The sequence below is a fragment of the Lemur catta genome, chromosome 16 (assembly GCF_020740605.2).
Source record: "Lemur catta isolate mLemCat1 chromosome 16, mLemCat1.pri, whole genome shotgun sequence".
Lineage (NCBI taxonomy): Eukaryota > Metazoa > Chordata > Mammalia > Primates > Lemuridae > Lemur > Lemur catta.
The window spans coordinates 41,320,089-41,333,360 of NC_059143.1; the positions used below are offsets into that span (position 1 = coordinate 41,320,089).

The window sequence follows — 13,272 nt, forward strand, 5'->3', positions numbered from 1 at the left end:
TGTTCTCCATGTATTTACACGTTTGGGTAGTTCAGATAATAAATAGTTCAGATTAAAGACAATAATTCCTATTGTTTTATGAACTTACTGTGCTGTATTCTTCCCAACTGTGATTTCCACATTCTTCTATCAGTAAAGAAAATGGCTGCTGACTCAAATTTTAAAGTTCATCCAGAAGAGATTAAAATCTTGAGGAAAAAAATCTATGAACCCATTTAGTTTTAGGTAGAAGTAGTTAAATCTCATTCTATCTGTTTATTTCTGGTGGTTTATAATATTTCTATAGCACAGATATCCAAATGTCCTTTGATAAAAATACAAGTCAGTACTCATTTAAACGTGGTTAGCTGTTCCAAGTCCATTCATCAAAATCACTTGCTCTGTGTGTGCACGCACGCATTCCTTAACTCCCTAAAATAGCTTTGCACTCCAAAACAGAGAAACTGGCTTTCAATCATTATGCTACCAGACACTTAAGTCTCTTCTAAAACCAGTAGCTGGCCAATTTTCAAATAAATGTTAAGAAAAAATTCTTATTCAGAATGACAAAAATTAAGCTTGGCAAAAGTAATGACTTTTATTTACAATTGCATGTATCAAGATTACAATAGAAACACTAGTGATACCATCTGAACAAAAGCAATGATTTATTGGTAATGGCAATGAATGAAACATTGACAGTCTCTGGCGAGAATCAAGCAATTATCCAGGAGCTGTAGATCTGATTGCAACATGGTCTTCCAGTGTCTTTTGTACCTTAGTGGCTTTCTCCTTTTTTGCCAACTACCTAGAAAACAAAAATAACTTTATATGTATATCTTATTGATTTAAAATTATGGGTTATTTTTTAAAATTCTAATATGGTAATCAGTTTAAAAACCTGGTATTAATTGTTATCCTTGAAACTTTTTTGGCATGCAGTGTATTTTCATTGTTGAAGCAAACTGTGACTCCCCGTTCCTGTCCCTCTCAGACACAAGAAATTAAAAATAAAACACATGCAGGCTATTTTTGGGTTCCCATACTGTTTTAAGAAAAAGAAATGCAATTTTTCAAAACCAGGTTGACAGTTTAGAGAAGTTAATAAGAAAGATGATGCTATATGAGTAAAACATACTTGGCATACTATTTTTAGGCAATTAGAAATCAAATGTCGATCACAAAATAATCTGGAATTAGAAGAGTATGCTAAACTCATGTCTTCATGCTCAAAATAGCAGGTTTCTAGACTTTTTCCTCAATATGTAGACATGCAGTGAAAACAGATTAAAAATGACTAATTTTTCCTGGTTTCTATTTTAATAAAAACTCTGGTTGCTATAAACGTACTATAAAAAAGGTAAAGAATAAATCTTATTTCTGTCAATAATTAGAAAAATCCTCTTTTGGAGGGTTTTTTTAAATGTCCTCGTTGCTATATATGTGGCAGCATACAAACATAAAGAATAAACTGTTTTCCACCAACAATTCTAGAAAACAAATTCTCTATGGGAGGGTTCTAAAACTATGTTCTAACTGAGTAATTTATTTCATACCTGAAGTTTATCATTAGATAATGTATTCTCATAGCAGAAATGCCTCCCTCTAAAGAAACCTACTTGCAAGATATTGAATGTCCGTTTGTATAGAAAGATTTCTATATAAATTTATAAATGTAATTTTCACATTTTAAATTGATTCTGTCCTAAATGGCACTATCTATACCAAGCAAAGATCATAAATGTAATCAGTACATATCTGGTCTAAAATATAACATAGCTGGGTCAATGTCATTCAATGAGAAGATTTAAAAACTCTTTATACTGAATTCCCCATCCCACAATACTAGAAATGCTTTTTTCCTCAGCCTAGGGAAAAACCACTTTTATTACTTTAAAGGAACTCCCCTCTGGTCCAAAGAAACCATATCAGAAAGCACAACAAGCCAGAGAGATGATAAAAAGATAGTTTCATAAAAGAGAACGTGGATTAAGAATAGGGAAATTCAGGTTTTAAGAGCCACTAGAAGGAAGGGGAGGGGGCACTATTTTTTTTAATCACAAATGAATTTAAGTGGATAAACACTAAGCATTATTGATCATTATATTACTTGGGAAATACAAACCACAAACTATTAGATTAAGCAAAAGAAAAAAACAATATTAAAAATTAAAATTTTAGCAGATGTGATACAGAAGACACAAATCTGCATACTGTTTCACAGGTTGATAACTCTCAACTTGCCAATGTGTATTTTCTGTAAAAAAGAAGAAATTCAACATTCCAATATGGATTCTCACCCCAAACGTAAAACTCTTTTATTCATTCTTAAGTCTTTATATTACACCTCAGACAAACAAAAGTCTAGGTACATCAAAATTAGATGTCCAAGATATTTATTCAGTAAAGAGTCCATTGATCTTTTATGTTAATATTTTAACCAAGCCTAACATTCAGTCCATAAGTCCTTTAACTGGCCTTGAGCTCACTTGGGTAGGCAGGAGCAGAGGACATGCCCACAATCAATCTTCAAAAAGACTTTGGGGCTAAGGCTCCAGTAAGAAAAGAAAACCCACACACTTCAACTAAAACTAATCAATATATTATACTAGCACTAATTTACGAACTTGATGAAACTGTTATATTTAATTCCCAAAATGTTTCTATAGTTCCTAAAAAATAAAATTTAAACTTTAGAATGGATTAAAACATTATTCGACAACTAGTTAGATCTGAAAAGCATTTATAACAATTTTAAGTTTTACTGCAATATTACTTCTCAAAATGTAGTACAAAATTAAATATGAAACAGTAGAAAGTAAAAAAAAAATAACAGAAGGTCTGATGAGCAACACAGTATAACAATGAATTAAAGCACCTAGTTGCAAGCCCAAAACAAAAACCAAAAAAAACAAAAGGCCAATTGAGAAACATGACTAGGATGAGATTTGAAGAAAGAGATGGTTGAGGAAATCTAGGTAACAAGAAGGCTGATCCAGACGATAGAAGCTGTAGAAATCTTGCACCAGCAATGGCGAGAACATGGGAAGGGTGAGAGCAGACAGGTGCTAGATGAGCAGAGAAGCAAGGAGGGGAGTAGAGTGAGACAATGTCAATCTTTATATTACTTCATTTTAAAATATCTTCTGTTTTTAGTTCATTTGAGTTGGATTAAAAAAGCTGAAAAATAAACAGACAGAAATGTTACAAAAATAGCTGATATGGTGAATGGCCAGTTTAGAAAAGTCTATTTTTATTATAGTGATAAAAATCTGCTCTGCTTTTCACATGCGCCTCATTCTCTAAGAAGCAGAAGCCCCTACAGTCTCATTTTTAGATGCTTATATTTTAATACTTTTGTATTAAAATAAAGCAATCCATATAAAAAGCATGTTTTAGCAAAGAAAACATCTACTTCCAATTAAGATGGCAAGCTTTTCATGCTGCAACACAAAGAATCCCTTTAAAACAACAAATAACCGAAGTATATATTAAAATCTGTGCATGATGCCTATACGAACCAAAAACAGACAAGTAGAAGGTGTATTCTAGCCTAACAAATCTTAAAAGTATAACTGTACAAAGCTGTAATAGCATGCAAGGTGGTCTAAGATTTCTATCCACACCCAAAATTCAATAGCATTACCTTAGCTTCTGTCATCTTAGCGACATAAGGAGATGGTCAGTAACAGTCTGAAAACTAAAATTATCTAGAAATAACTCACACAACATAAAAATGTAAACTGAAAATGCTAAATATTTAATCTATTTTATCATTCATTAAACCATTTTCTATAGCTTTCTTCATTATACAAAGAGGTTACCAAATTTTTCTTCCCTGTGCCTATAAAATATATGCCAATCTATTTTGAAATCTGAAATTCTGTTTACTATATATAACCGCTTTTAAATGTAGGCTGAGCAAACGAGTAAAGGGAAGGAAGCATCACACGTGACTTGGCCTTGAATGAATCCTGCACCTTCCCACTTTCATGTCCAAGTCCCTATTTTTCATTCTATCTAGGGTGCCCATCGCTGCCTTTTCCTTTGTTCAAATTCTATTCTCAAAACTTAGTTCAAGGCCCTCTTTCTCCACAAAGTATTCTCAGACTTCCCCAGTCATTACTGGTTAGAAGGAATGTCACCAGGTTGGGAAAGTCTGAGAATGTTTTATGGAGGAAAAGACCCTTGAACTAATTAAGCTTTGATTAACTTTCCTAGAAGAATATATAAGCTTGCTATAGACAAGGAACATAATTGTACATTAGTCCCTCTTTGTGCACAGTTTCAGTTACCTGTGGTACAGTACTATAAGATATTCTGGGGTGGGAGGAAGGGAGGGGAAAGAAACACCATATTCACATAACTTTTATTACAATGTATTGTTACAATTTTTCTATTTTATTATGAGTTATTATTGTTAATCTCTTACTGTGCATAATTTATAAATTATACTTTGTCAGAGGCAAGTATGTAAGATGATCCTCATCTTATGATAGGGTGACATCCTGATAAACCCATCATAAGTTGAAAACACTGTAAGTCAAAAATGAGTAATTGACTAGGAGATGCAGCTTGCTGCCACTGCCCAGCATCATGAGAGAAGAACAGTTTCTACATTGACTGCATATCGATTATGCACCATTGTAAAGTAGAACTATCAGTACACTGGGGACCATACAGGAAAAAAACATAATATATATAGGGTTTGGTACTGTACACTATTTCAGGCATCTACTGGGTGTCTAGGAACATATCCTCCGCGGAAAAGGAGGAATTACTGTACTAGCACAGTACTATAGGGACAAAACATACCATCCCATACATCTATTATTTCCTTCAATAAAAGCCAAACTCATCTGAAGGAAGAAGATAGCAGGAAAAACAAAAAACAAAAAACCAAACTCATCTGTAATTTTTAATAAGCAACTCTATCTACACAAGGACTAAACTAGCCACTTTCAGTTAAATATGAACCCTCTAATTTTTTTACTACATTGAAGCTGATGATTGCATAATATAAAAACAATGAAATACTAGCTTACTTTTAAGGACTAACCCTACAAGACAATGAATGACTACATAACAAATCTCATTCAGAAATATTCCAAGCGGCCAGGCGCGGTGGCTCACGCCTGTAATCCTAGCCCTCTGGGAGGCCGAGGCGGGTGGATCGCTCGAGGTCAGGAGTTCAAGACCAGCCTGAGCGAGACCTCATCTCTACTAAAAATAGAAATAAATTATCTGGACAACTAAAAATATATATAGAAAAAATTAGCCGGGCATGGTGGCGCATGCCTGTAGTCCCAGCTACTCGGGAGGCTGAGGCAGTAGGATTGCTTAAGCCCAGGAGTTTGAGGTTGCTGTGAGCGAGGCTGACGCCACGGCACTCACTTTAGCCCGGGCAACAAAGTGACACTCTGTCTCAAAAAAAAAAAAAAAAAGACATATTCCAAGGAAATGTAACATAATATACATAAGAAAGTCACTCAACCAATTAAAATTTATCAAACATTAAAAGCAAAGAGATAAGAAGCCCAGAATACCAACAAGGGAGTCTATTATGGTATTCAAATTATTCTCTCAGGGAGTCTGAGAGGTCAAAGCTATTTTCATAACAATGATAAATTGTTATTTGCCTTTTTAACTCTCATTCTCTCACAAGTGTACAGGAGAGTTTTCCAGAGGTGTGACACCATAGCTGACTGAATGCAGAAACAGATACAAGAATGAGAGGACTGTTAGGCCACACAGTAAAGAAATGCATAAAATTTAAAACAATGCTCCTCTTCTTAAATTTTTTCTTTTGGGAAAAAAATGCTTATTTTTAATTTTAAAATATTATTTTTATTAACATGTAATGGGTTCATTATTTGTAGGTAAATCTTTTTTAAATTTCCCAGTTTTAACTTTTAGTATGATAAGCATTAGATAAATACATCCCAAATAAACAAAAGTTCTTTTTGGTCCTCAACCATATTTTGTAGTACAAAGGGGTCCTGAGACCAAAAAGTTTGAGAACTGCTGCTCTACATTTAAATAAGGTAAAAAGAAGTTAAATGAATAAACAGCAGTTATAAAACACACACAAATACTCTCAAGCAAGAAAAGGCTAACACCTTTGCTATCCTAAAGACAGCTTCAAAAAAAGTAGTTTGACAGTCAAAAAAGAATAAAGACTAGGACAGAAGGGGTGGGAAGGGGATGTTAAAAACAATCACATGAAGACAGACACTTAGATGTACAATTAGTACTGCAAATTAGAAAAACTATAACTAAATGGCAGGATGGTAAGAAAATGGACAAGATAGAAAAGTAGTTACTTATAGAAAAATGGAAATCAAATAGCATAACCTGAGGTGAGAAACAGGAAACTAGAATTAATGGTATGAGTCAATAATAGGACTTACAGTAATAGATCTTATGAAAGAACTAAGCTACGAACTACAAAAGGAATAGTTCAAGCCAAGTCCAATGGCATTTAATTCCAATGGGCAAAGCAGCAAAGCAGGCAGCCAAAATGTCTTTGTTGCTCACACATTTCGCAGTAAAACATATTTTGTTAACATAAAAATGTAGATGTTTAATCTCTGCTTCTTCTGACCTGTCATTATACATATGTAAAACATCTAGACATGACAGGTCTAAGTACATAATTATTCCTACAGCTCCCAAAATTTAATTATGCTATGAGACAGGAAGATAGTAGTTGGAAAATGACCAGTTAAAACATCTATTGTCAAGGTATTCAATTTTGTAAACACAGCATACAATTTTATAACATCATCCATTGTTACGCAATTTAATGAATTTTTCTGTAATTGAATCAAAATCAGACCTGTAGATACCACTAAAAAGAATGAGTTTTCAAAATATTCTACATCTCCAACTCCCCAAAGAGGGGTCTGCTGGAAGCCTCTCCCTCCAGTAATTGGCAGCCCTAGGGAAACTCTTTCTCTCTTACAATTACCTCAAGTCCTACACTGCCTGCCAGATGCAATCATTGGAAACATACATCTTCTGTGCTGCCACACACTTGAACTGTATATATAGCAACTGCGGCTTAGGACTGATAAAGCTCTCAGCAGCACATCTATGATATTTAGTTGTACATTTAACAGCCACCCTTGGGAACTGTTACTAATTAGAAGTTATTCCAGTAATATACGAAAGGGATCAGTCCTCATTCCTAAAGGTCTCCTGTATCTTATAAATTCTTTATAAACCTTGGGGTAGTGTCCTTTAAAAAAAATTATACCCCTCCCCAAAAAGATGTATAGAAATATGAGAAAACCTGCCTGTTCACTGTAAACTTATTTGCTGAAATGTGCTTTCAGCACACAAACATGGTTTGGAAGGTTAACATGTCAATGTATTAAAACAGTCCATTCTTTTTAAATAAAATTATTCAAGTCATTTTAAATATGTTTTAATCAGAAACAATGATAAACAAAACCTTAGTATCAGCAAAGTTCTTAAAAATCTCACTACTACTTCCAAATAATGATTTACCTTATTCCTACTTTTCCATTATTCCTAACCACTTTCTATAACCAAATTGTTATTTTTACTCTTACTGAAATGTCATTCATTACAAGATACTGTATCAGTTAAGACTTACCATTTTTATTAGACTCCTTTTAGTTAGAGATCTAAAAATGTGATTAGATATTTTTGTTCTAGTTTAACCTTATAAAATTTCATGACATGATACGATTTTTGATCTTTATGGTTAAAAAGTATGACTATTGAAATAGATAAAATTATTCCTTCAAAATTATACTTTTACTTTCTCTAAATGTCATTTAAACAAACTTACTCGTTTGAAGTCATTCATATTTGTTGCCTGGACTGGAGTACCAATAAAAGTAAAATATGAAATTCTTGTTGTTTCTTCTTCACCTTGATTGGACTGAACAAATATCTACAGAAAAAAATTTTTTTACATTTATTATCACAATCCTTCTTTTATAAACATGCTTTAATCAATTTCTTCAGATTATTCATAAAAATACCCTCCATTCATCTAAGGATTAATCTAAATTATATAACATTTAGACTAGTACTCCTATAGGACTTAATTCTACTGTTTGCCCTGCTATTCTCACCTTCTCCAGGGAAGCCATGGCAAAACACCCATTTTTACAAGTTCCTGATAATTTAGCCTGGTATGGAGAAGTCATAATTAAATTCTTTACAGAGAATGCTGAAAAAGTATGAGCTTCATGATTACAATGGGACAGACTGCTGTTGGAAATTTTAGCAAAAATCATAGTTTCTCACTGAGGAAAATCTCTGCAGTTATATTCTTTCTTATATACATGCATCCATTCTATTTCCTAGAATATTAAGAGAAAAAATAGTATTGGAAATCAGCTCCTAAACTATACACACTATGCTTTCCATATTTTTTTAAGCTTGACTCTATACTTTCTATTTAGAAACTCCACTCAGCATGTTAAGAGATAGCTTTACTCATAGATCCTTTTTCAATATATTGGATTTTTAAAATTTGTTCCATTTCTAAAAATACAATATTCTAGATGTTATCTACTTTAAAATATTGCCCCCCTCTTTCTCTCTCTCTTTTTAGGAGATGAGGTCTTGCTATGTTGCCTAGACTGGCCTCAAACTCCTGGGCTCAAATACTCCCACTTCAGCCTCCTAAGTAGTTGAGGCCATAGGCACATGTCTTTGTGACCAGCTAAAATACTGCCTTTCTTGATTAAAACAACACACTTCTTTCATTCTGAGACGGTGCTCACTGGTCAATTTTTGTTGTTTTCACAGGCAACCATAAATTTATTTAAAAATGAAATTATCAATAATTTAAAAGATCTACAATAAATAGACTATTAAAAAACCAGCTCTCAGTTTATTTATTTGGAATGTATTTGCGCCCTTTTTTTTTTTTTTTGACACAGAGTCTCGCGTCTCTTTCTCTGTCGCTCGGGCTAGAGTGCCGTGGTGTCAGCCTAGCTTACAGCAACCTCAAACTCCTGGGCTCAAACAATCCTCCTGCCTCAGCCTCCCAAGTAGCTGAGACTACAGATGTATACCACAAAGCCTCACTAACTTTTTCTATTTTTAGTAGAGACGGGGGTCTCACTCTTGCTCAGGCTGGTCTCGAACTCCTAACCTCAAACGATCCTTCTGCCTCAGCCTCCCAGAGTGCTAGGATTATAGGTGTGAGCCACCGCACCCAGCCTGTATTTGTTCTTTGAATGTAAAGCACAACAGTTTATATTCATGACTCTTAAAATTCATCTACTTGCTTTGATTAGACTGATTAAAACTGTCACTGTAATTCTAATTTTATAACCAAAAAAGGTGAAATGCATGCCTTCTGTGTCACTGACTAAACTTTTGATTAAAAAAGGACACAGTATTAATACATAAAGACTTGAGTCTATCACAAGATAAAGTATCTTTGATGATTCCCAGTGACAGAGTTTACATTAAGATCTCTAGGTTAAAAGGGCTTTTTTCCATTAAGCAAATTCTTTCCTTCCCATCAATGAGTAAAACATAAGGTAGTATTAATTGGTGATATGTTACAAACATGAGTGAGGTCAGAAAAACATTTGATAACCTATGTTCTAAGTTTAATATAACCATTTTCTTTAATTTCATTTGGGTAGGATATTTCAAATACTTAAAACTCAACTTGATTATAATTCTTCATATTACTATGAAGGATATCCTGTAAAACTCCATTAAAAACCATTTAAAATGAACACATACTATAGCATTCTTCTAATTTACAAAAATATAATCATTCCATTAAAACAAATTATATCAGTTTGGCACGACTTGTTCTCAGTGATTGTGTGCTGGTTCCTACTTTCTTATTCAGGGAACTCTGCTATTCTTTTCTAACCCTCCAACTTCCTCCTCTGAATGACTGGAGGCAGGGGGAAGAAGTGTATGCTGGGTTTCAATATTAAAATACTCAAAAGCAACTAATAACTGCTAAAAAGTAGCTAACTTTAAGTGGTATTTCATTTTTAAGTAACATTTAAAATATATCACTTAAAATCATCTCAGGCACTATTCAATATTCAGATATATCTTAGGCCATCTTATAAAATATAAAACTATCTATTTAGGAAGTCATTTTTAAGCCAAGCATAGTGGTGTATGCCTGTAGTACCAGCTATTCAGGAGGCTAAGCGGGGAGGATCGCTTGAACCCAGAAGTCCAAGTCCAACTTGGGCAATACGGTGAGACCCCATCTCTAAAAAAATAAAATAAAATGTCATCTTTACTAAGACCATGACTTCCACACTATTAAAAACTCTATATTCTAGAAAAGTAAACTGGATTTTACAAATGTATCATCACTCATCCCCAGGTTTAAAGAATAAAGCCTATTTACCTTCAGTTTAACCATAAATGTTCTAGAATAAACTTAACAAAAGTTGCAATATATATAAATAAAATAAACTGAAAAAATCCACAAATACTTAAAAATAAACCTGTTCTTTCTCTCTAGGGTACACAGATAAATTAAAAAGAAGAAAATTTAATTAGCCCATCATACATTTTTACTCATATCAAATTGAGCGGACAAATACCATCTTAAACATTTAGAATCACCTAAGATACTGAAAACAACATTGTTACCCACAAACCTGTTAAATATATTTGAATGGAATACTACTTACAGTTACACTGTTAACATTCTGAAACTTAACATAACGAAGCGGAACAATGCCATCTTCTTTAATATCATCCTCTGTGAGTTCCAGAGCTTGAGTTGGTTCACTTCTTTCTGCCTCTTCAAAATCCATAGATCGGGGTAGGTTGATAAAAATTTTTACATATTTAGGACCTTGACCTATAAAATGGTAGAATTAAAGGAAATGCTTAAAAACCTCAAACACACTATACTTTCTTCCCTGTATCATTACACCTCATACTATACACACAGACACACACATAAGCACATACCTACACCTTGTAGACCTTCATAATTAGGACTTGTAAGAAAGTCTGAGAATTTTGATAGCCAATCTTTTTATTTTTTTCCCAATACACATTTACTGGTACCCTCTTGGCCTTGTCAGAACCATATTAAATATTATGACTATGAGATTAAAACAAATACACACATATGCACACATACACAGAGTCCCTGCTCTCACCAACAAAAGACATACTATGATAAATGTAATAATACTGCTGGTGAGGAGGTATAAAGAAAGCAACAATGGAGTCTGTTAGTATATAACAGGTTAACAAAAAGTTTCATAAAAGAAATAGCATTTGAGCTAGGTCTTACAGTTGCCAATAGTTGGTACATTTTGTTATTTAGGAAGAAAGCATTATCAGTGACATTCTGCCAAAAAGGAATTAATAATAAAAATTGCCAAATTTCGCCTTAAGGATTATATTAGCATGCACTCAGTGGTAAGACCACATGCACAGAATGCCTTAGTTCCCTTAACTTCAGTGCACAATTTAAAATCCATATTTTATGGTTGGTTAAGGAATATTAGACTCATTTCTATAGCATTCGCTTACATACTTTATATTTTCACAATAAAAGTACAATTTTATTAATAAAAAATTATTAACATGAAAATTTAGAGTAACAAATGATAAGGAAATGCCATCTGATAAATAAGGACTTGGCTGTACCTCCCCAAAAATAAAAAAAAATAAAATAGAACTCTAGTCTCCATTCCCTTACTCTCCTCCCATCAAAAAAAAAAAGCATAGGAGAAACACAAAAAAGGGGAGAGTAGATAAGGAAAATTCTTTATTTTACAGAGGAGAAATTCTAAGTCTGTACAATTATGTTTACATGCATAGATATAAAGATGATGATACTATTAATTGAGCACAAATAGGAGGATCTGGAGCCTAAGTTTTATCATTTATAAATAGGAGGGGTTTGAAATAAATCTCTCTCAGTTTTAATTCTAAAAGATGGCTGCTTAGAACCTAGAGTTTTAGAGTAATAGTTGGAAGAAAGGATTCAGCAGTTTTCAAATTAAGAGGAAACAATCAAATTTTAAAATAAGAAAGTTTAGAAATAAAATAAAGTTCCTTTTTTCTTGCTCTACATATTTCCCAGAAAAAAAGCTCCCTTTCTTGTTTTCAGAATCTAATAGTCTCATATTATTTACCCATTTATTTACTCTCATTGCTTTGTTCCAATAACAATTTCACTCCTTCCCAAAACAGGGAATATCTACCTCTATTTAATAAAAAGTTGTAAATATATGCTAATAGTTCTACAAAGCAGAAAGTTAGTTTAAAGAAGAGTTATCCTTTACTCACCATTATCTGGCCCTTGAAACTTCATGGAATAAAGCTTAACAGGTTGATTAAATGCCACAGTAATAAGTAGCTGGGGAGAAAATAGTATCATTTTAAAATGGCTATTGAACACCTCGAATACACAAACCACCAAAGCAGAATTAAAATAGAGGCAAAAAAAAATCTAATCCATGTAACAAAATCAATGTGATATGGAAAATCAGTGAGTTGAAAGTACTTGTTAAATCGACATTTAAGAAATATCACCATCAATTATTTATATAAGGGGATAGCAAAAAATATTTTAATGTAGTAAATACCAAAACTATGCATAAGAACCTACGGTCTTGTGACCTATAAAATGGCAAGCAACCTACTTTCTAACAAACAAAATTCCCAAATTAAAATAAAATTTAAACCATATATTTTAGCATATAGCTAACGTTTTATAAGATGGTTTGTCAAGTATCTAGCCACATCACTCAACAATTTGAAAGCAATACAGAAGTTATACAGAGAGATTAGCCCTAAAATGGATTCTGATCCAAAACTCAAAAGAATAGGACGACTCTTACAGCTCTACAATAACCTCCAAAACTCCATCCTACGCTTATCTGACTAACTGAATCTGGAAGGCCACAAAAGGGAACTGGGATACAAAACACTGTTAGAATGCCTATCTTTCAGAAACTGAGTTATCTGCTCAACCTTCTTTCCAGCCAAAATTGAATTTGAGGTAAGTACCTATGCTTCTACCCTGGAAGGAAGATTTCCCTGGCTGGAAAATGTCAGGGAGGTTGTAGCCAGTCCTGCTGACATGCATCATCACATTATTTTTAGGGCCCCATTTATAAGGAACATAATAAAGCTGTACAGTAAGGTGACTCTGGTAGAGCAAAGAAATACAGGGGTTGGATTTCAGAATAATAGTGTGGTCTGCCTGCCTAAGAAAATAACAACATTATTTTCTTTGGTTACACCAATACTTTTTATACTTGATCCATAATAGTGTGTCAAAAAATAACA

The 13,272-nt window shown here is 33.2% G+C and overlaps 1 protein-coding gene across 3 annotated transcripts in view; it reads right to left on the reverse strand.

The window, feature by feature from the left end:
• Positions 1–552: 552 nt before the first annotated feature.
• The window catches only part of TXNL1 (thioredoxin like 1), a 37,569-nt gene continuing 24,849 nt past the window's right edge, over positions 553–13,272 (reverse strand). For 2 of the 3 annotated variants that reach the window (XM_045527267.1, XM_045527265.1), the window contains exons 5-9: positions 12,268–12,337; positions 10,647–10,819; positions 7,799–7,903; positions 2,194–2,236; positions 553–787 (exon numbers count right to left, since the gene is read on the reverse strand). In XM_045527267.1, coding sequence (XP_045383223.1) covers positions 2,198–2,236; positions 7,799–7,903; positions 10,647–10,819; positions 12,268–12,337 — 387 coding nt within the window. In that variant the 3' untranslated portion in view covers positions 553–787; positions 2,194–2,197. The remainder of the gene's footprint in view (positions 788–2,193; positions 2,237–7,798; positions 7,904–10,646; positions 10,820–12,267; positions 12,338–13,272) is intronic. The other variant, XM_045527266.1, reaches the window with a different exon arrangement.